Below are 26,085 nucleotides of genomic sequence, written 5' to 3'. Positions count from 1 at the left end.
AAGCACAAGACAAGAATACCCAGTATTTATTCTGACACTGTGCAGTAATAAACCAGCCAGCTTACTATTGCAAATACCATGAAATGAGAACATATTTTAGCTGTTTTACTGCACATGAAGCTAGAAATGCCCAAAACCAAGAAGCACAATGCTTTTGCTGAAATATTCTATTTAAAATATGTTTTCTTCTTTATGATAGGCTGATGAGTGGACCATGTCTCAAATATTTTTCTATCAGATCTCATATAGATAAGTTACATACAGAGAAACACAAACAATACTACATTTTAATTTCTCACCACTGTACTTTCCTGGTTTAATTTGTGGGCCCAGAAAGAAATGGAAGAAGCAGCTACACAGTTAGGCAGCTCCATGATTTTTACATGTCTATCTTCACTATGGCAGCTTTTCTATGTTTTACACCCAAATCGATGCCTTCTCAGTTGTCTTTATTAAAGTTTTTACCACCAGAATTTTATTCAGACATTAGAGACCGTTTTATCTCCCTGTATATACCTCACTCCACTCCTAGGAGTCCCCCTTATTCTTCAGCAAGTGTATCTCTCATGTATTTAAGAGATTCTTGTCTGTTTTAGTGGTTTCTTGGGGAAATAATATTTTTTGTGTCTCTGGTAAGGTTTCTAATCTTCCCCAGCTTGTCAGGAATTTTCCTTGTAACAGTGCAAGTTATAGAAAGAAATTCTGCTGACAGAATCAAAATATAGTCCTGAAGGACTGTGCTGTTGCTATGTTAGGCATAGCAATATGCCATATGATTATTTCTAAGCTTTATCTCCATCTCTATTACTATCCTCTTCGTACTGTGCATGTACTTCCTCCTGATTTATTTCTATCCACAGACATGTTTTTTTTAAATTCTTCTTTCAAAGCCTTGTGGCATGTTAACAGGAACCTTTACAATTAAGTCATTATTCCTCTGCCCGTTTTCCTTCTATTGGAACAATAAAGCAGCCTTTGACACCAGTAGTGTTATCATCACTTCAGTTATAGTGTTACTATTCTATCACTAAGCCCTCTCTAGTCGCTGTACTGTTTCATGACAAGGAATGGGGGAGAAAGGTTTATTTAACAAACCACAGTCGGCATTTGTCATGGGAGAAATCTCAAGTCTGAAATCCACTTTTACCTTTCAACCATAAATTCTCTCAAGAGCCACAGCTACAGTCTAAGGAGTGAAGTCATATTTGCAGCTTCTCTCAAACTGAAGGTCAGGCACTGCTCTGAGAGCTACATAATCACACTGCTGCAGTACAGGACTGGCCTCCCCTCAAGTCTGGCATTATAAATAATGTGTTCACCCCCACCCGACAAGAGCAGAGCTGTCACTCATGGCTGTCTCTGGGAATGCTGGTGACAGAAAAGATGTCAAACAGTACCACTTGTGTGAAAGGATCGGTGTGCCTTACCCACTGGAACCTGTTCCAGTGAAACTATTGCTTTTGCTTTCCAGGGAGCTCATCCAGGTACTGTGAAATAAGCAGGGTCAAAGAATCACCCTTCAGTGTCATTATTTTCAAAACTATCACCCAGCCCAGCTAACTGCAAACTTACTTCGTTCTCTGGTATAAAGGCACTTGGTCCTCTTGTCAACGGCGGGGACACTTGCACTCTCTTTTCCTGAAAAACAGTCACATAGTTCAGTCACTGTCAAGAATTACATATTCACCACACAGGGTGAGATCTTCAAGGTCTGGATTCAATTCTCTTCTCAAAGCCCCCTGGGTGTTCATTCAGGATGTATGGGCATCACATTAGCTCAGCTTTGTATCCCCTGTACTTTGCATGAAGGAATGGCATTCATTTTGGCAAGGAACAGCACTAATTTCAAGCAGGGGTAAGGCAGAAACAAACTCCAAAAATCTAATCCCAGTTGGTTTACAGACCAGTTTTAAGATACACAGACAACAGCAACAAAACATCTGGCATGATGCTAAAATTAGCCATTTTACTGGATTGAATAGAAGTTTGATAACAGAGGGGAAAAAAAACCCCAAACCCCACACTCAGGAAATTATAAGAAAGATGCTGTTTTTTTTCAATATCAGCATCTGATGAGATCTTTAACGTTGTGAAGAGCATAAGAACTTCACGTTCCAAATATTGTCATGAAAAGCAAACCAGCAAGACCCAGTTACATGCATTTTCTAGAAACCTGATGAAAAGGCCACCTTGCTGAGTGCCTAGCCTGGAGCACACTGCACGCAGCAGGAGCCTTGGTGTGCAAACCCCAGCTACAAGGCAGGAGGATATATTTAGTACAGAACAAGCTGATAGTGTAATAAGAGCCAGAGGACTTTTTTGATTTATAAGGGATAAGAAACTGGACTAAGATAAACTGTGCTGCCAGCCAGAGGGGACCTGGGGAGGCTGCCTGCTCCTCCAACTCATCAAGGGCAGGACCAACACTGTCCATGTGATTCCTGACCAGCATCAGTCCAATTCTCCTGGAGGTCCCTTCCTCTCTGTGGGTCATTTATTTCAGTGACTAACTCCTCAGACTGTTAAAGTTTTCCTAATGTCTAATCTGAATTTCCCTTGCAATAATTTAAAGCAGTTGCTTGTCTTTTCTTCTTCATGGTTATTTTCCACCTATCTGGCTGGCTGCACACTTGTCTCAAGTCCCTAATTGCAACCACAGTGTTGGTGACTCTTAATATGTTATCCATAAACAGCAGTATGGGATTTGCATACTAAGTATTTCGTGCCCCTAACATGAAAGTCTGAAGTTTTCCATAACAAATGACTCTTAAATACCTCTACCAAGGGGGCTTTAAGCTTAACTGCTGTGTGCACAAACAGCAGCTCCAGTCCCATAATGAATGTGCCACTGATTTCCACACAGGAAAATTAAGCCACTGGAGCTGCGTAACTATTGTCCTGATCCTTAAAAATATCCTGTCCTTTCTAAATTAGATTAAGAAATAACATGCAAAAATCAGCAATGATTATTCAGGAAAGATGTTCCAAAGCAAACTCTCACAGGACAATTGAGTTTGTGACTTTGGAACAATTAGCTGCTAAAAGATGCAGAAATAAACTGGATCAACCACATGAAGCCCAGCAGCCAGGAGACAACTTCTTCCATCTACTGCCTACTGTCACAGCCCCAAAAATCCTGTAAAATACATCTCATGTATAAAAAGTACTCAATCTAAAGTGGGAAGAAAGGGTGAAGTGAGTCCTGGTATCTGCACATGCAACCCCTTCCTCACACAGTTACACAAGGCACAGGAAGACATCTTCTGCCCTCAAATACACAGTCTTGCCAGCAGCCAGTCATTACTGCCAACACTGAAAAAAATAAATGCTTTCCAAGACTGGATACAAGCTTGGATTTTACTTGTTTTAAGAAGGGTATCCGGAAATTGAAGTTTAAAACCTTTATTTCATACTAAATAATCTGGAGGAAGCAGCTTGTGTGAGTGACACAACTTGGATACCTGCACACTGTCAGCTCTCACTGGAACGCAGGTCTAAACCAGAGCTAAACCTTCTCCATCCTGCTCTCTGATCTGTACCAAAAAACAATGGCAAAAAAAACCTCCCTTTGTTGCTTCTAGCAGGATCTGGGGTCCATTCTCCTGTTTTCCCATTCAGTGTGACTGCTATTACTCCTTTGAGCCTGCAGATAAGCTACTGCTGAGGAAAGGAGGAAACACTACTTGGGTGGATGAATATAGGCAAGTATCAACAGTTACTTCCTGTGAATGATGACAGAAAATCCAGGAGACAGTCAGACAAGAAAAATGTGTGTTACTCTACTACAAAAAGAACAAAATCCAACTCCTTTTGGGTACTGGCAATTCTGAAAAAAACAAGCCTGAGAAAAAAAAAAAAAAAAAGACAAACAATCAAAACAAGAACAAAACTCCCAAATCCCGAACATGATCATTCAAGCTGACAAGTCTTATCACTAGACACATACAGGGAGCTGTTTTTTTTTTAATATTAGAAGCATATATTCTTCCCTTCTATCAACAAGAAAGATTATTTTGCCTTCTTGCCAAAGCTTTTATTTTATTAAAACTGGTTAAAACAAGCTTGTGAGGAGAAAAGGAGCAAACATCATCTGGTTGCACAAGTTCTCAGGATGCTATTAATAAAAACACGTGAAATTCACAAGCAGTGAGAAAGATAATGAGCTGTAGATAAAAACCACTGCTTCTGGGCATTCTTTATCTAGAACAATGATTTAAGGTCTACCCAAGAACACAAACATAAAAAATGGTATATGGGAATTAGAAAGCAACAGTCCAGATATATGGTCCTTTATGGTGAAAAATCTTGCAAAGCTTCTTGTTTTCCAAGAAAGCCATTTTGTTTTCCTGTCCAAGTAGTCTTTACAGGTTACACTATTACTAAGTCAGCCAGGGTCCCAAATATCTTATTTGAAATTGGATTCTTTTGCTAAGAGGCTGAAGCAAGAAACAGGTTGCTCAGCAACTAAAATGCTGTACGCACATCTACCAGTCATTTTCTGCTTCAAGATCCTCCAGCAACACATCGCTGGAGTAAGAACAATTTCCACTTACATTAAGACTAGTACCTTTTTGAGGGCTGCTTCCTCAGAAGGAATGAGATGATGAAGGGCTCCAAAGTAGAAAAAAGCATGCCTGAGAGAGGGGCTGCTGCAAGGCAGAGCCTCAGAGCAGGTTTAGCAGCAGTGTCACTGTCACACTGTGGTGTCAGACAGCAGAACGAGACCTCTGCGGAGCACGGGAGAGCTGACGCAGAATCCATGAAAAATCCTGTGTAAGCTCTACATGTGACTTCTTCTGATTTAAACTGCACTTGCAATGGTGTCAGGAGCTTCATCAGGAATCTGAATGGTGACAAAGTAGGAGCATTTCCTCTGTGCCCAGCTATAAACTGTGAGAAATACCTTTGTCCTCGGGTGAGCTCTGCACAAACCCACAGACACAAATCTGCAGCTTGTCATCTCATGGGTTTATTTTCAGTTGTGGCAGTGACTGCACACCAGTGCAGTCCAGAGCCAAGGAGGGCACTGGGATGTGGCACCTGCATCTCAAATAGCTGCCAGGCTGTGGTGGCAGAGCAAGGAATGCCAGAGCCACTGGGATTGGGGATGTGGCAATGAAGGCCAAGGGGGAGCAAGCATGAACCCAGCTGGCACTGGGATAGCACAGCAGCTTTCTTCTCCAAGCCCAAAGGAAAGAAATAACCTTTCTTCCTCTTCACCACCACATGAATCACCGTGTCCTCAGGCTTTAAGGAATGGCTATTTTTAGCAAGCTGTAAAAAGAGGAGGTTTTGTTTGAGAATGGAAGTGCCAGCTGGTGGGGCTGATCAAACAACTGCTTTAGGAAGTACTTCTGAATATCTAGGTATTCAGAAAACAGGGCAGGAGGCAAGTGGTTGCACTGCTATGGGTGCATGGGGCCTTCTTACACACATGGCATGTAAAATCTAATTCATCCTGCACCTGACATCACGCTGGTCATGCTTCAATGGGATGGGGGACAGGGGAGGGGAATAACAAGGAAGAAACAGTCAAGAGGGAATTTTGTGAGCCATGGCAACACTGCCACTTGTGTTCCTGTAAACTCCCAGAGCAGTGTAAGCGTCCAGGAAACACTCATGAAGGGGCTCAGAGCCTCCAGTCTCACAACTGCCACCACTGTCAAAATATCAGGATAATAAACAATACCAGATCAAACATAAATCCTAAGGGCATTCCAAAATTAGTTTCTCCCGAGGAACAAACTCTTTCTCCTAAACAAGCAGAAATGTTTTTTTTGGGAAAAAGTAATGAGTAACTTATTATTTATTACACCTTTTCTTATATTATAATCTACAAGCAACTTTGCTACCATCTAGCATTTGTACGGATCTTTGTTATTTAAATTCAGTGGTCTAGCTCCTTAAAATACTCATTATCATCTGCAGCAATAATCTGAGTCAAGTCTGTCACTGGGTGGGAGTGGAGAACTGGATTTCAGATTCCCTCTCTGGGGCTGAATCGTCCCAAAGGAATTGTTTGGTTTTTACCCAGTCTCAGCTTTATCTTACAGTTCTTCAGAATCAAAATACACCAGTTCAATCTCACAGACTTAATGTTATGGAGCCCATATTTGGTTTTCAGCTGACAGACACAAATGCCTTGGATTTTAGTTCACATTAAAAGCAGCATTATTTGCTGCTGCTTCTGGTTGAAACCCTACCTACAAACTGGTTTCTACTACTCCCACTGTTTTTACTGAGCACATTTTCACTTTTGGTTCTTGGATCCAGGGTCTACCTCAACTGGCTCTAATTACAGTCAAATGCTCTGATTTTCAGTAAATCGTAAGACAATTTTAGTCATACAGTCATACTGGACCATCTGCTTATTCCATCCTCATTGAAAACAGAAGGAAGCATTAAAAAAAAGCGCTATCTGAACACTGGTTGTGTCTTAGCATCTACTTTTATTCAAACTCTTCTTTAGGATGCAGGAGGGATTTTGTTTATTTCTGTGCATGCCAAGTTGCATTTTAATTTATCCACCCAACTTTGGCAGAGGAAGAGCAGTTTAGAAATGTGGCAGAAGTTTAGGATGCATCCAATTCATTTTAGGTGGTAACTTTCTTATTTGTTGTAAATTTGCAGAGGATTAATGTAATAGTTAAAACTACACATAGCCTTGCTGACTAAAATGAAAATTCAATAATCACAGTTTACCTGTCTTCACATGCCAGTTCTCCTTCGAGACTCTGACTGACAAGAAAAAAAAAGTGTATTCAGCAAAGCTGTGAAATTTTGACACTTATTGACAACAGTTTATGATGTATCATTCTTTAAAGAAAAAAATATGTTTATGGCATCTAATGTAATAAAATTGGGAGCTTTATAGCTTCAGAACATATCTACAATTAATCTCACATGAGGCTTGCACTGCAACTTCAAAAATTTAGATCTACATTTGGAAGGCAAATTGGTGTCCTGTTATTCAAAACAATTTCTGTAGAAAAAGAAAAGCCAAAAGCCAAAAATGTGAAGAGCAATGATTTAAATGACACGTAACACTTTATTTGCTGACAGCGCAGAACTCCTCCTTAACAGCTGACCCATTCCTATAATCAAACCCAGGATATAACTCCAGAAGCAATAAAAGAAATGTTCAGAACAAACAATGTCAAAATGTTGAGAGTTCACAAAGCAAAAGCCTTAGGCTATGGTCATTTGTTAGGGGTATTTCAAGTGATTTTGCAACGGTTTCTTCCTCTTAACAGACTGTCCAACTCCAAAAATGCAAACTAAGCCATAAAGATGAAAATTAGCAGAGGAAGTAAAACAGCAGGAAATCTTTTCTTAAATGGAACAGCATTTCAAAATACTTAAACCAGTAACTTTTAACATTAAGAATTTGGCATCTTTGTGCCTCCCAGCTGATGAAGTGGTGCAAAGAGCTGGGAAGAGAGCCAATGTAGTACAATTGATGGAGAGCTTTTGCTCTGGTAACAGGTTACAGCCCCTTTGGATTTCACACAATGAAAGGAAGCCTATCCCAAGTTCCCATCCCTCTACCAGCTATTAAGAACACAATCCACACTAATTAGAAACCAAAGGTCAGCAATTTCTACCCAACCCAAGATGGATGGTCAGGCAGGAGAAGTTCCACAATGGTTCCTTGCTCTTTGAAAGACATCTGGTACACTTGGCCCACAGGAGAAAAACTCAGCAGTGAAGGTGAAGTTACTGGCAGAAAAGCCTATTACCTTTTCCATAAAGCAAGCCTACACCTGCATTCTTACTGCCCCCATTGCTGTATCTATCTCCTTGTCCTGTAGATCAGACCTATGAACCCAAACCAACCTCCAGCTGCAACTGGGAACAGACAAGGACTGCAAGTCAAATGTCAGAGTAACAAGTATGCTGAAAAACACTTCTTTATTTAAGAAACCTGAACTGTATTTCGCAAATTTTTTTTTGTCAGAATAGATCTAAATTTATCAAGTTAAACACACACCTGTAACTTAATATTGACTGAAGTTCAGAGTACATCTAGTTGTGTAAGTAAGTCTGAGGCTCCTAAACAGAAAAATGGAAGGAACTTCACAAGAAAATTTGCTCAACTAATGGTGCCAAGTCAAACCTAAGCATTGATTATTAACACCTGAAAAGGGTAAGAGACAAACAACTACCTTTCCTACTTCCTTGTTGTTTGAGAATCACTTCCATTTAATGTAAGCCAAACCTCAAAATCTGACTTCTTATTCATGCCCCAATCATTCTCAGATACCAAGGATGAAAGTCGACTGACCAAACACAGGCACCCAAATCAGAGCTAGCCAGCTTGCCTGCTGGTTAAAACAAAAAAAGGAAGGTAATCTCTGACTCAGGATGAGAACAACTGTGCTATGGAAAAGCCTGAATTTCCACCATAGACTAAGAGGTCTTCAGGACTAACCAGGTATTGGTCTGAAGACCAGTAAAACATGCATCACCAGCAGACAACAAATGGTCTTCTGGTCTACTTCAGCCTTCAAAAAACCACTAGAAAAACCAAACAAAAAAAACCAAAACCAAAATTATGGGGAGACTAGAAAAACGGAGAAACAATGTTTGTCTCATCCATCCACGGAGAACTTCACCTCCTTCCCTCCCTGCACACCCAGCAGTAACACTGGAGTTTGTGTGCTCCTCGAGAACTGCCCTCAGGACAGAAGACCTTGTGAGTGAATGTCTAGATGACTCAATACACTACAAGCACAACAGAAGAGCATTTTCTGTGTTTCAACAGCACCAGATATTAAGAGCAAAAGTTAGAAAACTTCAGTGGTTTTAGCTGGGACTTGTTTCATCTGTACCTTGGCTCTCTTCCACCTTCAGGTTCAGTCCACATCTGACATACTGAGACAGACCAGTATTATCTAGTTTGGAGAACACAGCCTTTAGCCATTAACTTGGCAAAACTGCACTGAGTTAATCTGCCTCCTCATCAGCCAGGACAGGAGTGCTGCGTGTTAAGAAAGGCTCTCTGAAGCAGCACAGCATATCTTTTAATTCCCTGCCTCCATGCAGAGGGCTGCCTTGTCCTGCCTGAGCACGGCCCATCTAACCACACCTGGTTTTGCTCTGCCAGAAGGGTCCCATGTGCTCAGGAGGCTGCAGGCTCAGCGTGGTCAAGGGCAGAGATTGTGGTCACACGTGTGGCCTCCATCCTCTTACGGAGAGACCGGATCGACTTCCCCGTTGGATCCATGCAGCAGAACACTGCCAACAGGTACAACTAAGGCTTGCTAGAAAGTGCAGATAGAGCAGCAGCTGCTTTGACAGGCCTGAGTTAATACCCAAATTAACAACTGAGAGCACAGCCTCTTTACAATATAGTAATTGAATGGTTAAATACTTCAATTCATAAACACACACACATTTGATTTCTTGGGCATACTGCCAACTGGAGATTAAAAAACAAAAAGAGAGAAAGACCCCTGGGGTTATGCAAATCCATCATGTATCTCTGGCAGAACTGTCTCCCAAGAATGCTCTACCGAATTTTTAATAGAAGTATTGTCTAAAAAGACATGCCATGTAAGCCAGCAAAAGAGAATGGTGTTCATACTGTAAAAGCATAACGGCATACTCCTACTGTTAAGAAAGTGGCCCAGGGAGTGGTGGTTTTTTGTTTGGTTTTGGCTTTTCCAAGTATTTCAAAGATGCTAAATGATTGAAACAGTAAAATAATGTAAGGGCAGTACACTACACAGCACTCAGACAATTTTTTAAGGAAAGTCTTGAAAGGACTCCACTGCAATTCATGCTAGAAAATCCTTAAGTGCTACAGTGTTTCAGCAGAGACCATCATCACCAAGGGATTATAGAAAAGAAGATGCATTTAACAGCATGTAACTATAAAAACAGACTGGGTGAATTTTTAACTAGGGACCATCATCAAGGCTGCATTCTCTCATCGCTCCTCTTTGTTACTGGTGTTGCATTCCTTATGACAAAGAACAGAGAGAGACATTTTAGGCACAGTGTGCCCTAAAACATTAGGATTTTGATTTGTACCAAGGTGAGACTCTTGAGGTTATGCCTACACTGCAGTTGCTAGCACAACTGCTGCTCTTCTACAAGTCAGCTTTAAAGAAGTTCCTGGCTGCACTGGCTTTGAAGAAGTCCTTGGTTAACAGTTCCTAAGAGGGCAGGCACATGAAGCTCTGCTGCACAACAGGCTTGAGAAACCAGACAAATGTTACAGTCAGCCACTGCTGCGTTTCCAGTTGAAAGGATGAAGCTTGACAGCTTGGAGTGAACATAAAGAGATCTGCTCACAGCAAGTATGGAGTCCTACCTTTGCACTTTAATGGAAAAAATAATAACAATATCCTCCCCTGATTAGCATCTCAGTCCCCCATAGCTGCAGGGGAGGAAGCTGGGCTCTGACCTCTGCACCAGCTCACTAAAATAGTTTCCTTCCCAGCTTCAACTTACCTACATGATAGACAATCAGAAACAGCAAGGTCTCCTGCACTGGTCTCCTAGCCACAGTTTTGCACACCACAAAGTATTTTGCTGCCTGAGGTGTTATTCAAGCAATGTTCGTGACTAATGTCAAACAGTTCATGTTTACAGACTACCAAACACTGAAAAATCTTCACAAACTAAGTGTGGTGGAAATCCACCACAGAATTTAACTCAAGAAGGCAAGTCCTCAAAGGCTGAGGACCTTTTCAGTGTGAAAACCTGTTTGACCTCTAACTATGAAATTTTAGATGACACAATCCAGCTTCCCAGGCATTGCCACTACTTTTCACCCTGCAATGTCACTGTACAGCTTACTCCTCTTGTAGTTGTTCTTTTAATATTCAGTAGGAGGTGCACTCTGCCTGCTCCCCTGATTGGCCACTGAATGAGGACGTGTAAGTGGGAAGTCTGAATTTTATCAGAAGAGCAGCAAACTCAGTGCAGAGACGCATTTTGCTATCTGGAACATATCACAGGTGCTTCTTCATTGCATTTCAGGGAATAGGTACATGAGCAGAAGCCCCACACTCTAGAAATGAACTTGGCATGTGTCCCTGGCAACAGTCCCTTTTGATAAGTCTGTGTCCTTGTATTGTTTTCAGCTCAATAAAAATTTCTAGGACACCATCTCTTTGCTCAGTACTAAATGCTGCTGCAGACATACACTCCCAAGCACCTTTCACTAACCAAGTACTACATAAAACCAAATTCTATTCAGAGACATAAGAAAGTCAAGCAAATGGCATAAGCATGGGCTTTCAAACTGCTTTTTCTATACCTTTTCTGTACCAAATGATCACAGCAGTTATTTTGAATCTTTGTACAGGAACTATCTTAAGCATCATGGAAGTAACTCACTAAAATTCAGAAAACAAAATCCCCTCACACAGATCAAAGAGGGAAAGGTGCTCTGCTCAGCACTGGACCTCCCCCAGCTAGTTTTCTGCCATCTTTTTCATGCAGGATTGTGAAGCACAGTATTTTGAGCCTTGGAAACAGCAACTCTGAACTGCTGATGTTGCTGTCATAAGCATGTCAAATAATTTTAATTGATTACCTCCTTCCTGTCACAGTCTATGCATAGTGTGTTTCTGCCACCTCCAATAAAAAGATTATGAATCAACCAGCAGGCAACAAACTCAAGGAGAGGTACTTAGCCTTTCCCACAACGTGCAGCTAAGCTGTGGAAATCCTTGCTGTAAGATGCTATGGAGTGTGTTTAAATGTGAAGTGTTCAAGTTCATGGAAGAGAAATACAAGAACGGTTATTAAATATGGAAAATTCACCTCCAGCTCAGGAAGTTTTCAAATGGAAAATACGTGGAGCCTGGGAGATAGTGCTGTGGGAGTGCATAACAAACTGTTCCATTTTGTGTCTCCTCTCTTCAATATCTTCCCTTAGCTTCCCTGGAATCTGAGTTTCAATCTGACCCATTGTATCTGCCCTAATGCTGTCGTATATCTGCAACAGATTGGTTGAAAAATACTGCTTACTCTAAGTCCTATTAAAAAACAGAACCTATTTTCTAATAGAGATAGGAATAGGCACCCCCCAAGCAAGGAGGCATTTTAGCTAAACCAGACCATTACAGAAATAAGCATGGTGCTAATCCAGTGTAGATGATGCAGGCCATGTTACGCAGCTCCTTAGTGCCTGGGTGAGCACATTCCTACACTGCCTGTTCAGCACAGGTGGTATCAAATAATTTACCTCAGAATCTGAAGTACATTACATTTCAGTTTGTTTAGATAGATGGTACTGAAGAAATATAAGCACATATTGGCTATGCTACCTCACCATGAAGAACTTTAACTAAGCCATTTGCATTAACATTCAAGACAACATCAAAATATTAAAACATGAGCCAGTTAAAAGGTTTCTAATTTATAGCAAAATTTGTGGCTGATGTTCCTTAAAATTTTAAGTTAATCCATTGAAAAGTTTTTAAAAGAAAATGAGAAGCCCCCTTGGCACAAGTTTCTTGGACATATGCTTATGTACAACTGATGATCACTGACCATCTTTGCAACAGTTCAAATAATGTAAGGCACCCTGATGCTGTTCTCCTCACTCCGCCTGGGAAGGGATAGCCCTCCTGGACATCCAAAAGGAGCAATATCCTCCTGCTTTAAGAGAAGCACCTTTTTTTTGCCATCTTTCTTTGGCTGATGACTCAAACAGAGAGAATGTGCCAGACAAAAATAAAATCTCCCTGACTAACACGCTTTACCTCTAGCCTAAAGGTACAATTTCCAAGAGCAAGCGCCTTGCTGTCTAAGCCAGGAGTTTAAGCCTCTTTTGATTAGTTGACTTGTAAGCATTTTTCAGAAGGAGGTGGCACCCACCCCATGCCTCTGAGTTTACTGAAGCAAGTCTTCTTACACAGTCTCCCTGAAGGAAGTCCAGAAGAATCTTACAGGTGCTAGGGCCACAGATGGAAAACCATGGGTGAGCCCTTTTGATTTTTCACCCGATAGGAAATCCAAAAATAGTCACTCAATTAGAACAAATGATTTCTCCAAGGAGTCTTGTTTGCAAAGGCAGGAGACTGTTTTACAATGAGCAGGGAGCTGACACGCTGTTTTACATTTGATTAGTCTGGGAAAGTCTGGGTAAGAGACAGACAGGGAAAAGGCACCATCTCAGTAGCACATTCACAAGCCACTGACTTGCTGGAATAACCATAAGAATTCTTGCAGTCAGGCAGTTTCTTCTTCCCCTTTCTTCTTGTTTTTTTAAGAACATTTTGCATCTTAAGCTACATCTTACCAAAGTGAGTCATTAGAGAGATACAATCTCCAAAACACACTGACTTAATGTAGCTGAGCTGGTGGCAGCAAAGACCTAAGATACAAATGTATTTTCATGACGGAGCTTAAAAGATATGCTGATTTTCAAAAATGAAGATTCCTAACTGTTAGAGAAGATTTATTGCATGTAAATACAGGACTTGTCCAGAGATCAGCTACTCCTGCTCTCTCCAGCCACTCAGGGCAGCAGATTGACAGAAGTTCAGATTTACCTCCAGCCTCTGCTGGCAGGTGCTACTGTTTTCCTCAGAGTACTGCCTACACTTTTACTGAAAGAGCTTTCACTACAGTTTGGTGATTTAACAACTCTAAAAAAAAAAAAAAAAAAAAAAAATCAGAACAGGCTTTGTTTGGATTGCAAACAGAAGTTTTGTACTGTTTTGGAAAAAAAAAAAAAAAAAAAAAAAAAAGCAACAACCAGAAAGTAACAAATAAATAACAAGCTCACTTATTTTATACCCTGCTTGAATAAATACTTCTGTAGCTATGGAAGAGTGATTAACACACACTGCCTAATAAGGTTCTCCATTGCCCGCCAGTTGACTTGCCCTTTTTCTTAATGAAGTCACCAAACCCAAACTGAGACCTTTTCAACAGAGCAAGCCCCGCTCCTAAGAGACCCATTCACAGCTTTACTTGCACCAGCCTTACCTCTATATGAGATGTGACCATGCAATTTTTTGTCCAACTTTTCTGTGAAACAAGAACTGACGCCATAGACCTACCTTCTCAAACAAGACAAATTAATAATTTTGGATGGCTGGATGCTGCCTCTATGTATTCATGAGGCACAGCTTAACTCAAAGGAGTGTCCCATACAAAACAGCAACAGCACTGGATAGTCAAACTGCTTTTGCTTGTATGGCAAGTTTCTGTTGGATAAATAGGTCAAGTAAATACCTTTATCTAATACCTTTTGCATAAGTGGCCTAAGGAGCAGGGGCATGGAGGGAGACCCTGCTTCCACCTCGATTCCCCTCTTGCTTTTCTAAGCCATGTGTGAAAGATGTTTCCAGCACACCCTCCATGGCTGCAGCCTGCTTTCCTTCCACTTGGCCTCTGCCCTGGTGGAAGAGACACCAAGCTCCATTTCTTCTGAAGAACAACAATGCTGGCTGCAGGCTCCTTCAACCTTTAATTACATTAAGTTCACCTTTTCAACCAACACACCTTTCCTCCTAACTACTTGTCAAGCACCAGCACAGAAGCGAGACAAGTTTTAAATTGCTGGAATAAAAGTCACTCATTTCAAAGCAGATTCTACTTGAATAACCCCCAATGTTACTGCCTCATCCAATCTTTCCCCAGTAACACAAAATTTAAAATATTAATGTAATTGAACAGTTTGATTGGGTTTTCTGGAGGGAAAAGAAGATCAAAATATTTTCTGAAGCATTAATATGGTATAATCTAGCCAGGAGTTTTTCTGGTTCAACCCTTTCACTGCATTTGTTTAAATGCGGCAACTGCAAAATGTAGAAATATTAAATATGGTAAAGAAACAGAACTGAAAAAAAAAACAAACCAAAAAACAAAACACAAGAAAGAACACAAAAGGCCATGTCTGATTCTAGTGAGATGCATTAGAGCCTTTCTTCTGTATTTCATAGGGAGAAGGCAACCAGTCAAAATGAACTGTTGGCTAATGAACACCAAGCACCTCAAGTGCTCCTAAACTATTTTGGTATGTACTCCCTACTAGGGACTGTTAATTTCCACCACAGAGTCCCCATTTAGGGTTTTCTACCCAAAGTGGTCTAGAGTGAAAATGGCTGCAACTGAGTTAAAGAGGACTTAAAAAACATGGGTGCTCAAACAGCTGCCACTGCAATGGGTGAAATGGGTGTTGCACTCACCTTTTGGAGGCGACTGACCCAGCCAGTTCATAATGGGGAGAGAAATGTGGTGCTTCAACTTTAAATTCTTATTTATAGTGTGTTGTTGTCACCTTATTACTAGACAACAACAGGGACAAATTGGGAACTTCAGCATGTTTCTACCTCATATACACATTAGCTTGTGTAGAACACATGTGCACAACCACCTGAAGTCCAGCTTACAGAGTTAGTAGTATGGGTGCTTCTCTATAAATAGCTGCCTTAATTTTCTAACTCTAAGCCAGATATTGCAGTCAGGCAATCAGTGCTCACTGGAATAATCACATCCTGATGCTGATTTCCAGGGAAGCACAAGGTTTGCTCTGCCTGCTGAATAGCCAGTGGGTATTTGCATGCAGGCAGCACGTTGACTTCAAGACACAAAACATATTGTAGTAAAGCAACATTTCAAGTGTTCTTCCACACTGGATGAGATCCAGCTGGTGTCAGGTAGAATATTTAGACAGCATGTAGGCGCTCCATTTCATTAGAGGTCTAATCAAATTTCTAAATGCTAGAACAAATTACTATTTCCACACCTCTAATCAGCAATGAGGGTGCTTTACTGAGAGGAATGTCAATCAACTCAGAGGGGAATATTTTTTATTTTTTTAGTTAATAGGCATAATTACTTTAAAACAGATTTAGAACCATATGGCCAAAACCCCTCCAGATACATTTAGACAATAATGTAACTATATTCCCTTTACCACACACTGCAGCAGGAGATATTAAACATATTTACAAGCATGTGCTATTAAATTAGGTTCAACACTGTTAAGACACTGTCTTATTAAACAGTCTTTAACTGCAGAATTCATATGGAGGAGAGAGCATATGCTAGCTTTCAATTGTTTTGTTAGTATCAGCCAGAGCAAATCCAATGCAATAATAAACTGCCCAGAGACAAATAAATGATGATTTTGAGTAAGCAGCTGTGTACTGCTCTAGAATGGTTTACACCAAGACAGCTTATATTCCTCTCACTGTCATGAAAATAACTTTGTTTTACTGACGTTATGTGCAATTGCTCAGAAGCATGAATTTTTTATTTGAAAATGTTAAGTGAGGAGTCATTCTTGCAACCATTCCTCCTTTCTAAGGAACAATTTTAATCTATCCTATAAGGTGTCAAATGACTCTGAAAGAATTTACATTTCTCTTCAGTTTCACAACAAAACTGATTCGTAATTTAATATGCTTTAAAACAGAAACAAAATTACACTTTTTTTCCGAACTGCAACAATTGAGACATATTGACTGTATTTACGACTTTATTGCTCATTTTGAATAGATGAAAACTTGATTTGCAAGTTACCTTTTACTTTTCTTCCAAATGTCTTTTGCACTCGCAGAGGAAACAGAGATCTATGACTCCAAAGAATTCTTATGAATGCGATCCCTCCTGGCTTTCATACACATTAACCTAACATTTGTGTATGTTGGAAGACCTAAACCACAGCCAAAGGGTGGTCCACACACTGGCCATGACATATTCCCTTGTGATAAAGTCTTATTACTTCTGTTCCAGCCTACTCCCAACATATGAAGCCAGGAATACTTCATATTCCACTCAATTATTATTTTTTACCACCTGATCCCCTGAGGAAGGGGACTGCAGGTAGCCTCACACTATTACCAAGTTCAAAAAGTTGGGGGCTGAGCTCAGTATGCATTAGAAATCCACTGCTAGTCTAACAAAACAAAGTGCTTACCTTAAGAGTAATATGAGTCATTAACAGCAACAAAAGGTGTTTAATCAGGAGGTTTTATCTGTTTATTTATCTTAGCCTACTTCAGGTAACCAGGCACATTCAAGAAAGAATTAAGATATCTTCTTAGATTAAGAACAGACTTCGGTCTCTTACCCTGAGCACCATCACTTACACCCAGTCCATCCTCTCCCTAACTGAAGTCCATGACTGCCACAAAGATTATGCCCTACAAGAAAAAAAACCCATGCTTCAAACACCTTCCTCTCAATTTAAGAAAGATGCGAGAATGAAGACATTCGAATAAATCAGTGGTTGATATGGTCTGTAACAGGAACAAAATAGTTTTCCAACTTCATAAACACATACTATTAACTACCATCTATACCAGTATTTTGCCCCAAGTGATAGTTATCTAATGTTTGATATGCAAGAAGCATCCTATAATAAAAATTTAAAACTAGTGATTAAGAAAGACATTTAAAATTAATACCCCTTGGTCATGGCCTCCCCTATTATCAGTAACACTGGTCTGCCCAGGATGGCATACCAAGAACAGCATAAAATTTCTTGAACTATCTGTAATATGTTTCATGGACTGACTGATAGGCAAACAATCAGAAAAAAATTTGTTTGTGGAGAGTATCCCTACCTCCCTGTAATGGCATTTCACAATTTGACTCATCTGCATTACGTTCCCTATAGCTTCTACTCAGAGCACAAAGACTACCAGGCTGGGCTGCAGAGACAACAATGGGAAGCACCTCTGCATACAAACAGGAACACCTGCAAAGAACAGAGAAATTAAACAGCATAAATTATTTCCATACAGGTTTTTCCAAAGATGATGAGGTGCAATTTCTCATTAACTGAGGTCTCCCTCCTGACAATTCAAATTTCTTTTCTATGGAAAATGCCCCATTTCCCCCTGGCCCATCCTGACCCACTTAGACAAAAGCCAATATTCAGCCCGGACACGCAAACTATGCTTGAGATCCCTCATTATTCTCCAGCCCTGCAAATGGAAATCTGATAATAAAATCTCCAGACCCCAGCTATGCACAGCCAGGGGAGAATTATACCACTATCTTCTCTCTCTCAAATCTCCCTAGCCAGAAAAAAATGGTTCAAATAAAGAACTAAATGAGTATTACCAGCTCCCTCACCAATGTGGGAGAGAGTTAAAACCAAGGATGCTTAATGAACCATATTGTTTTTTTCAGATTTCAAAACACTGCCATTTAAAGAGATGTGAGATTTGAAGCCCTAATTAAGTAATATGCATAAATTTAAAGCAAATGTTCACAGAGTCCACATCTCCAAACCACAGCCTGTGATTTGGCTAATGCAATGCTCCACTCCCACCAGCAGAAGTAAGTCTTAGCAGAGGACAACCTCCACACTTGGCTAACCCACTCCCAACACTAAACCTCAAAGTTTCTTTTGAAGAAAATCCTCCTGCCCACTTTCTCTCCTTTCTTACCTTCATTCCCTCCCTGTAATTCAGGGAAGACTGTGTTTTTGCTTTTGATTTTTTAGATAGAATGACTATTCTAAATGAGCATGGTTGCTACAAGGCCACTCTTACAGCTTTTCATTGCAAAACAGCGTCATGCACCAGAGGTTCATTTCACTCATGCCACTCTCATTACAGGTCTAATGAAAATTTAATAGTTCTGCCATCTCATTTTCAGCCAGTAAAACTAGGAAAACACAAGTTTTTAAGGCAAAAATAGGAGAACCCAGGCAGCCTCAGGACCAGCATACATGTACAAAGAGCAATACTGCCCTTTGATTTCAGAACATCAACACTCTACACAGGGGATGGGAGAACCATCAGTTAAATGGATCAGATTCTGAAAAGATACAAATCACTGAAACACTCCTGAGGATGGGGAAGGAAAGTAACCAGTCAACTCTGGATTTTCACTGCATTTATTTCACAGGAAAGAACCGTGTTCTTAGTTTGTTGGGAGTTTTTTATCAAATCTTTCAAAAAAAAAAAGAAAAAGAAAGAATGAATTATGAGAGTGAGGGGCCTGTTGGTGTCAACTTCAACTGCCTTCAAAAGTTTGGTTTGTTGCTATTGGTCTATAGCTTTACATTTTTGGATCCTAAAAATTCCATCTTGTCCGTTCAGCTGTGCATGTAGGATTAGTTGGAGGAGTGACCTGAGCTGGTTTCACCATGTTTCACCAGTGCTCCAGGGGACTGGAAGACACAAACACTGAAGGCAGACACAATGTTTTACACAACAGAATGTTGCTAAAATTAGAACCAATGCAAACAGAGTTGATTTTTCATGACAGACTTTGCAAATAATTTTGAGAAATCCTTTAGGAAAAAACACACTGGAGATTTAAAGCCATCCAGGCAGCTCCTCACATCCCTTACAATGTAAAGGGAGATTATTATTAAGAGGCATCAAACTGTAGAAGACATAATTTGATTTTACAAATTAAGATTCTCTGTGACAGCCAAGGTTTGTTGATGAGATTTCCAAAGCCAACCAGACTAAGCAACTCAACAGCAACAAAAAAAAGAGATGCTGCACTGTGGAAAACCCAGCGTGTTTTCCAAGCAAAGGCATAGAAACTTTGATTTGCCTATACTCAGAATAGATTGAACCAGGTTACTTCCCTCAAAATAGCTGAGATATCCTTGAAAAGCCTCTTGATTTTTACAGTGCAGGTAACAGCATCTCCATGCATCTTCATGACTCACAGTGACACACATATTTTAGCTTACACAGGCTTATGAGACCTGACATTAAACTATTTTTGGTTCACTTTTGGGCTACTTTCTCACTCACCCACACAGAACAATAATGTGAATGAAAGTGTGTCTTTTTCTTTCTTTTTTTTTGGATATGATTTCAACTCCCTGAGCTTAGGCTAGTGCTATTGTAAGCAGGGCATCATTTAATGACATTCACACATTCTTCTATCTTAAAAGCTGGTGCTTTTTTTGGCAGCATCAGACCTAGAACAAACTCTTCCAGATCCTCATACCTGTGGACACTTCAATTTTCCAGCCTAAATGTATTTATGACCATATTACATCCATCTACTCTTGAGCTCATTTCTCCTCACTTGCTCTTACCATGAGATGTATTTATAGACACTGATCATATCCTCTCTCAGCCTTTGTTTCTGCTGGATTAAAAAAAAAAATTTTTTGCTTCCTTCTGCAAAACCAGTACGCCCTTTCTTCCTGCACCCAGCCAGCTCCCCTCTGTGCCTGTTTAATTAGGGTCTATCCTTCCCAGCTTCCCTCCTCTTCAACACCCCAGCCCTGCAGGGTGACAGTAAGGTGCTGGTCCTCCTGAATCGACATCCTTCTCCCTGCTCCTTCCAAGGAGCTGTTCTTATAAAAAGTAATCTGCAGCAAACAGCCAAGCCTGTAACTCTCACATTTCACACCACTTTAACTATGCCAGTGCTCAAGATCTCCCAGCTCTCCATGAAATGTCCTTCTCCCCCTGGACCAACAACGTTTATCACTTGTGTTGTCCTCTCAGCACAGTGATTTCTCCTTTCAGCATGGCCCACCATAATTCCCGTTCTCATCAGTTCCCAATCACTGTAAGTAACAGTAACAGAAAAATAGACAAACTGTGTCAGATCAAAGGTCCCTCCTGCCCAGTAACCCGTCACTGCCAGGGGACAATAGGATACATGTCACAGCCAGGAACGCATACAGAAATTATACTGAGAGGTGATGCTATTTCATATTTACGTGTGCTGTTTCATTTTTCTGTTATGAATTTGCCCAAGTAGCTTTCAAACATAGTTAAACTTTTTGTTATATAGAGTATTTGACGTTAGTAAGTACAAGCATTTATTTTGCATTGACTTGCAGTGTCAAATTCAACCCTTGATGTTACTTCAGATGTTTAATGACTACAGTGCAGTTTTAGTCCAAAGCTTTTGGAAGAGGACACTCTAGCAGCTGTCTTATCAATAGAAGACCACTACATTAGTCTAGTATGACCTACTGCTGGTGATATAATGTCATACATATTTTTTTCATATTTGCTTTAGTAACTTTGTACAGTATTGAGAGTTGTACTAAAGAAGGAGACAGGCACGGGAGGGTGAGGAGCAAATTATGCCCATCATTTTTATGGGTATTTCCCCTCTCACATGATCACCCTGGATGGGTAGATCTATAAATACCAGGAAAGTCCTGAATTTCATATGCCTTTATGTTTCACTCCAGCACAGACACTGGCTCAAGCCAGGAGGATCAGCCAAGCCGGGTCCTTCCACCTTGCCAACACTGAAGGCTGTTTTTAAATCACACTCCCCCATCACCCATCTTGCCACTGCCCTTCCATCTCCCTCATTGAAATCTAACACAAACCAAATATTTAATCCTGGAACCATGTTTGTACTTTTCCCTCCTACCAACTTGTATGTACATGTAAAAGAACCTTTTACTTCATATGCTTTGCAATTTGCAACCAAACTTGAACAGTTGGCAAATCCTCTCTGTTCCTACATTTTTTTACGTATCAGAATTTTTCTATCCCTTTTTGCTTATTCCTAAAAGCCTTCCTGAAGCAGTTATTTATCCAAAGAAATACTGAGCTCCTCCTATATAATATTCTTTTTTGCTTGGGATATTGATTTTGTTTAGGCAGCAGAACCCTGGGTTTCCATCAGGCTCCAGGATAACATCCTGGAGCTCCCCTGCCCAGGGACTCCCCTACATGTTGCATTTTCAAAGGGGAGAGCTGGAGCTGTCCTGGTTACTGAAGTGGCAGCAATTCTCAGCCAACTCTAGGAAAGACCTGGCAACAGCACTCCTATGTCCTGTTAAGCACTTTTCCCCACTGGTATGCCACAGTTTTGTTACAGAGGCTCCCCATCCATCCCATGAACCAGAGCTACTCATCTTGTTTTGGGCATTCTCACATTTATTTTTAACTGATTAAAAGCATTAGCCTTGGTTGTCTGTTCAACAAGCTCACTCAGCAAACCCAAGACAGCATCACCTATTACTTTTTTTGTTTTCTCCTAAGTCAAATAATGATGCAGTTGTTGCATCTGTGACTGTCTAAGCCCTTCTGATTAGCAACAATTGTTCTGCAAGTAGATCTGATTATCTAAAGAGTACCATAACAATAAACCCAACTGGAAATTGTGTCCTTTTAATAGGAGAAACCTTCTTCATAGGCAAATTCAACCCATGAATCCTTAGCAAGATTCTCAGTGCTGCCCTCATAGAACTTTCCATAACAAAACATAACTTTGATTAATCTGAAATCAGATGAAGCATAAAATGCTGCAACTAGCTTTTCCTATTTCCCAGCTGAAAGATAAACTTACCTTCTCACCCATGAGAATCCAAAACCTGCTAGACTATTTCAAATTTCATTATATGCCACTGAGTTGAAAGCTTTACCCCTTATGATTTTGACAACAGCTCTACTTAAACAGTGAGCATTCAAATGATTTCAAATAAAGACTTAAAACGGAGGAGGGCAGAAGAGATTCAACATGTTCCAAGGACAATCATATTTTCCAGTATATTATCACATGAACATTAAAAACAAAAACAAAAACAAAAACCACTACCATCAAAAGAACAGATGAGGCAGCACGTATCTGAAGATTATTACTCTGAGACTCAGGTTCAATTTGCATCTTGTTTTTATCAAGTGGTTTTTTTGGTTTTTTTTCCCCCCCCCATGTTTTCTACTTGCATGCTTGTCAATGAGGTGCAAAAGGTTAAAATTTACAGTGATTTTTATTACATCAACTTTTTAATAATGACATATACAGTCAGAAGCTTTGCACTTCTATTTTTATTGTCTAGCCTACAACAGAGATGGAACGATGATGTCCCAGTACCACCACTGAAAGCACAGATCACCTGTGTTTCAAGAGGGTTTCATGGGCTGTCACTTGGTTTCTTCATTCTTCCCCAATTTTGTATGGCTGAAATGACCACAGCCAAAGCAGAGCAGCATTAAGTTGCCTTCCTCAACAGACCCAAATGTGTTCCTATGTTTCACCACCATCCCTAAACTACTTTAAAATAAAATAAAAATACAACAATAAATCAAATCCACCAAGTTTCCCGTTACCAGAAAAGTACCATCTAACCCTGTCCCCACCTACCTCCCACTGATATTGAAGAGGTATACAAAAAAAGTCTTACCCAGCAGGATGGGAATATGGCTTCAAAAAAAATCAGTAACTTAAATTTAATTTTAGATCTACAAGTGCTGCCAAGCACCACTTTATTTGTCAACAAAACATTTTGATTATTTGGCAGAACAAAGCAAGCTCCCTCCCTGCTTGTTCTACAGACATATTTGGCACTGGTTAATTTGTATGTCTTTAGACATATGTCAAGTCTGAAGCTGTTTCAGGCTTTAACCCTGCAGAACTTCTCTGTTTTAAATACTTGTTTTTTCTTAAAGTGGGAACAGTAGCAAGCTAAAGCCAAGAAGGGATTTGGTCCTGCAATGAAATGGTTAAAAGTCAGACTCTGCTGATGTGTGCTTCTCTGATCCATTACATTTCTCGCAAGCTGAGCTAAGAGCTGAGCACCAAGTATCAACTGTAATATGATCCAAGAGTTTATGGAAAAAATAACTGCACATACCAAGCATGCACATTTAATAAGATTTTGTTTCCATTAAAATATTCAAGAAACACGATTTTTAAGATCTGCTTCTCTCTCTGCCCGATTTTTAACGTTTCTCCTCCCCCTCCCCTAAATACACACCTCCTTTCCAAAAACCAAACCCTAAAAAAAAAAAAAAAAAGGAAGAAAGAAAAAAGCAGTCCTACTGCAGGGAAGAGAGGCTTGAAAAACAACTTTGATTGGCACTTGGCCTGACCCACAGAGGAAGAAAAACAGTTTTTGGACAAAGAGCGCAAATATTTGAGCTCATTGACTTACAGGCTTTCTTAGCATTTGCAAGAACCGACCTGGAGCAAAATGTGTTGGGAGAGATTGAATTAAAATAAAACCAAAACCGGCATCGCGTTCATCTTGAGCGCTCGGAGACTCAGCGCATTTGAACAGCTCAGCAATTTTAATTCATTTGCACTGGACAAACAAAAAGCACCTCCACTAATGCTCCCCGTGAGGCAGATGTCGGGAGCAGGGGGTGCAGCCGCCGCACCCCTCCGTGGGCACGGGGGATCCGCCGGGAAGCGGCCGGGCACTGCAGGGATGTGGTCTGGCGGACTTGGGGGGCGGGGGGCTGGCAATTCTTTGCTGCTTTTCTTACATTTTTAAAGCTCTGATCTCAGACTCCCCCGCCCGCACAAAGACTTGACGGAGATCGCGGCGACGAATTTCGCCGGTGAAATATGTGGATATTAAACTTTATAAGCACGGCCCCAAGTCAAGCCCCGCGCCCCGACGCCATCGGGGCGGCCGAGTGCCCCCCAACCCTCGGGATGCGGGGGCAGCCTGGGACAAGGGAAAATGACAGCCGTCCCAAGGGGGGACAGGGGCGATGGGGGCGCGGGACTTGGCACCCCTCGGCACCCCCTGGGTTCCCCTCGCCCTGCACCCCTCTACCACCGCCCAGCCCGTACTCCCCAGGCACTCACCTCCTGGAAAGCCCCCACCCCACCGCCTCCCTCCGCCCCACGGCTGCCCTATTGCCCATTTCCATCTGCTCACGCCACTGTGGCCGTTCGTGTCCCACCCGCCAAGTCTCTGTCCCGCTGCCCCTCGCTCCCCCAACACCCCCCACAAGCCTCTCCCGCGGCTCCCGTCGCCTCTGTGCGGGCGCCCCCCGATACCTGTCTCGGCACCTTCCGGCAATTGCCGCACACCCGGTACTGCCCGGCGGCGGCGGCAGCGGCGGCGGCGCTGCCCACGGGTCCGGAGCCGAGGCGGTTCATGGTGGTGGGGATGGCGGCGACGGCCGGGCGGGACGGGGAGGCCCAGGACGCTCCGCGCCGCTCAGCTGCCCGCACCGCCGGCCGCCCCCATCCCCGGCCGCGGCCCCAGCGCCCGCTCCGCGCCGCCGCCCCCCGCGCACACCCCCGCGGGCCCCGCCAATCCGCGCCGCCCGCCCCGCCCGCCGCCGCCGCCGCCGGCCAATCGCGGCGGGCCGCCCACCGCCGGCCAATGGGCAGCGCCCGCTCCGGCTCCCATCTCCGGGCAGCCTGCGGGAGGGGGCGGGGTGAGGGGCGGGGTCAGCTCCGCGGAGGGGCGGGGCCGGTGGCGTCTCTGGGCAGCCTTGGGCAGAGAGGGGCGGGGCCGGCGCCTCGGCGCGTGCCTTTCTCTGGCCAATAGGATGAGCTCCATGCAAAGCAGGCGCAGAGGCCCCGCCCCCAGGGCCGGGGTCCCGGCGGCCGCGGCTCCCCTGGGCCGCTCCCGCTCCCCCCTAGAGCGTCCCCGGGGGTCCCGCCTGGGGCCTCCGCCGTGATCAGATGCCTGGGCCTCAGCCCCCCACCCCAGCCCCTGCCACCCCGGGGACAGACCCCGGCCCTCGCCATCCTCATCCTCTCGAGATAGCCCGGTTCAGGGGCGGGGGGCGAGCTGCTCTCCCTGCCAGAGCTGCGGCTTGCACATGCAGGGACACGGCTGCGCTGCTGCCAGGCGGAGCGGGATGAGGTGTTTGCTCTGAGGGAAGTTGGGAGCACGCATGCGAGAGCGTGTGTGTGTCTGTCTCTGTGTGTGTCTGTGTGTGTCTGTCTGTGTGTGTGTGTGTGTGTGTGAGTGTGTGTTTGCCTCAGGTCGCCGGGATTGTTAGGGATGATGAGTCAGGTTTTCTAGGCTCCATGCTAATGTACGGAGATGGAGTGTATAATTAGGACAGAGGCAAATCTATTATCTGCAGCCTCGGAGAGGTGGGGTATGAACCTCTTTTTTTGCATCACGGCATCACTGCGGTTTCCCTTGCCTATGTGCTCTTTAGCTTTTAAGTGCGCACAGAGGAGCTTCAGCATAAGCAGTCCCGCCGACGTCAATCAAAGTTCATTAAATGTCGAGCGTTATATAACTCCTATTTTGAAAGATGATGAGATAGAAGGGTTTTATTTTTTATTTTTTAATGGGAACAGAATGCTATTACTCTACAAAATTTCTAAGCAGATTTGGGATGTTACATGGTTTTCAAGGTTTCTCTCGGAGAAAGAATTTTAAATCAGCTGCTTGAGAGCTATGATTTGCTTTGCCTGGGAATACTTTCTATTTTTGCAAAATGAAGCGTT

The 26,085-nt window shown here is 42.2% G+C and overlaps 1 protein-coding gene across 3 annotated transcripts in view; it reads right to left on the bottom strand.

The window, feature by feature from the left end:
- The window catches only part of SESN3 (sestrin 3), a 44,629-nt gene extending 19,777 nt beyond the window's left edge, over window positions 1-24,852 (bottom strand). Inside the window, exons 1-2 of one of the 3 annotated variants that reach the window (XM_015626132.3) lie at window positions 24,667-24,852; window positions 1,573-1,638 (exon numbers count right to left, since the gene is read on the bottom strand). In XM_015626132.3, coding sequence (XP_015481618.1) covers window positions 1,573-1,638; window positions 24,667-24,768 — 168 coding nt within the window. In that variant the 5' untranslated portion in view covers window positions 24,769-24,852. Of the gene's footprint in view, window positions 1-1,572; window positions 1,639-17,543; window positions 17,677-24,666 lie in introns of those variants that run through there. The other 2 variants (XM_015626126.3, XM_015626139.3) reach the window with 2 other exon arrangements.
- Between the last annotated feature and the right edge of the window lie 1,233 nt (window positions 24,853-26,085).

The sequence above is a fragment of the Parus major genome, chromosome 1 (assembly GCF_001522545.3).
Source record: "Parus major isolate Abel chromosome 1, Parus_major1.1, whole genome shotgun sequence".
Lineage (NCBI taxonomy): Eukaryota > Metazoa > Chordata > Aves > Passeriformes > Paridae > Parus > Parus major.
The sequence above is the reverse complement of the archived record's forward strand: the minus strand, read 5'-3'. Positions and strand labels throughout refer to the sequence as shown.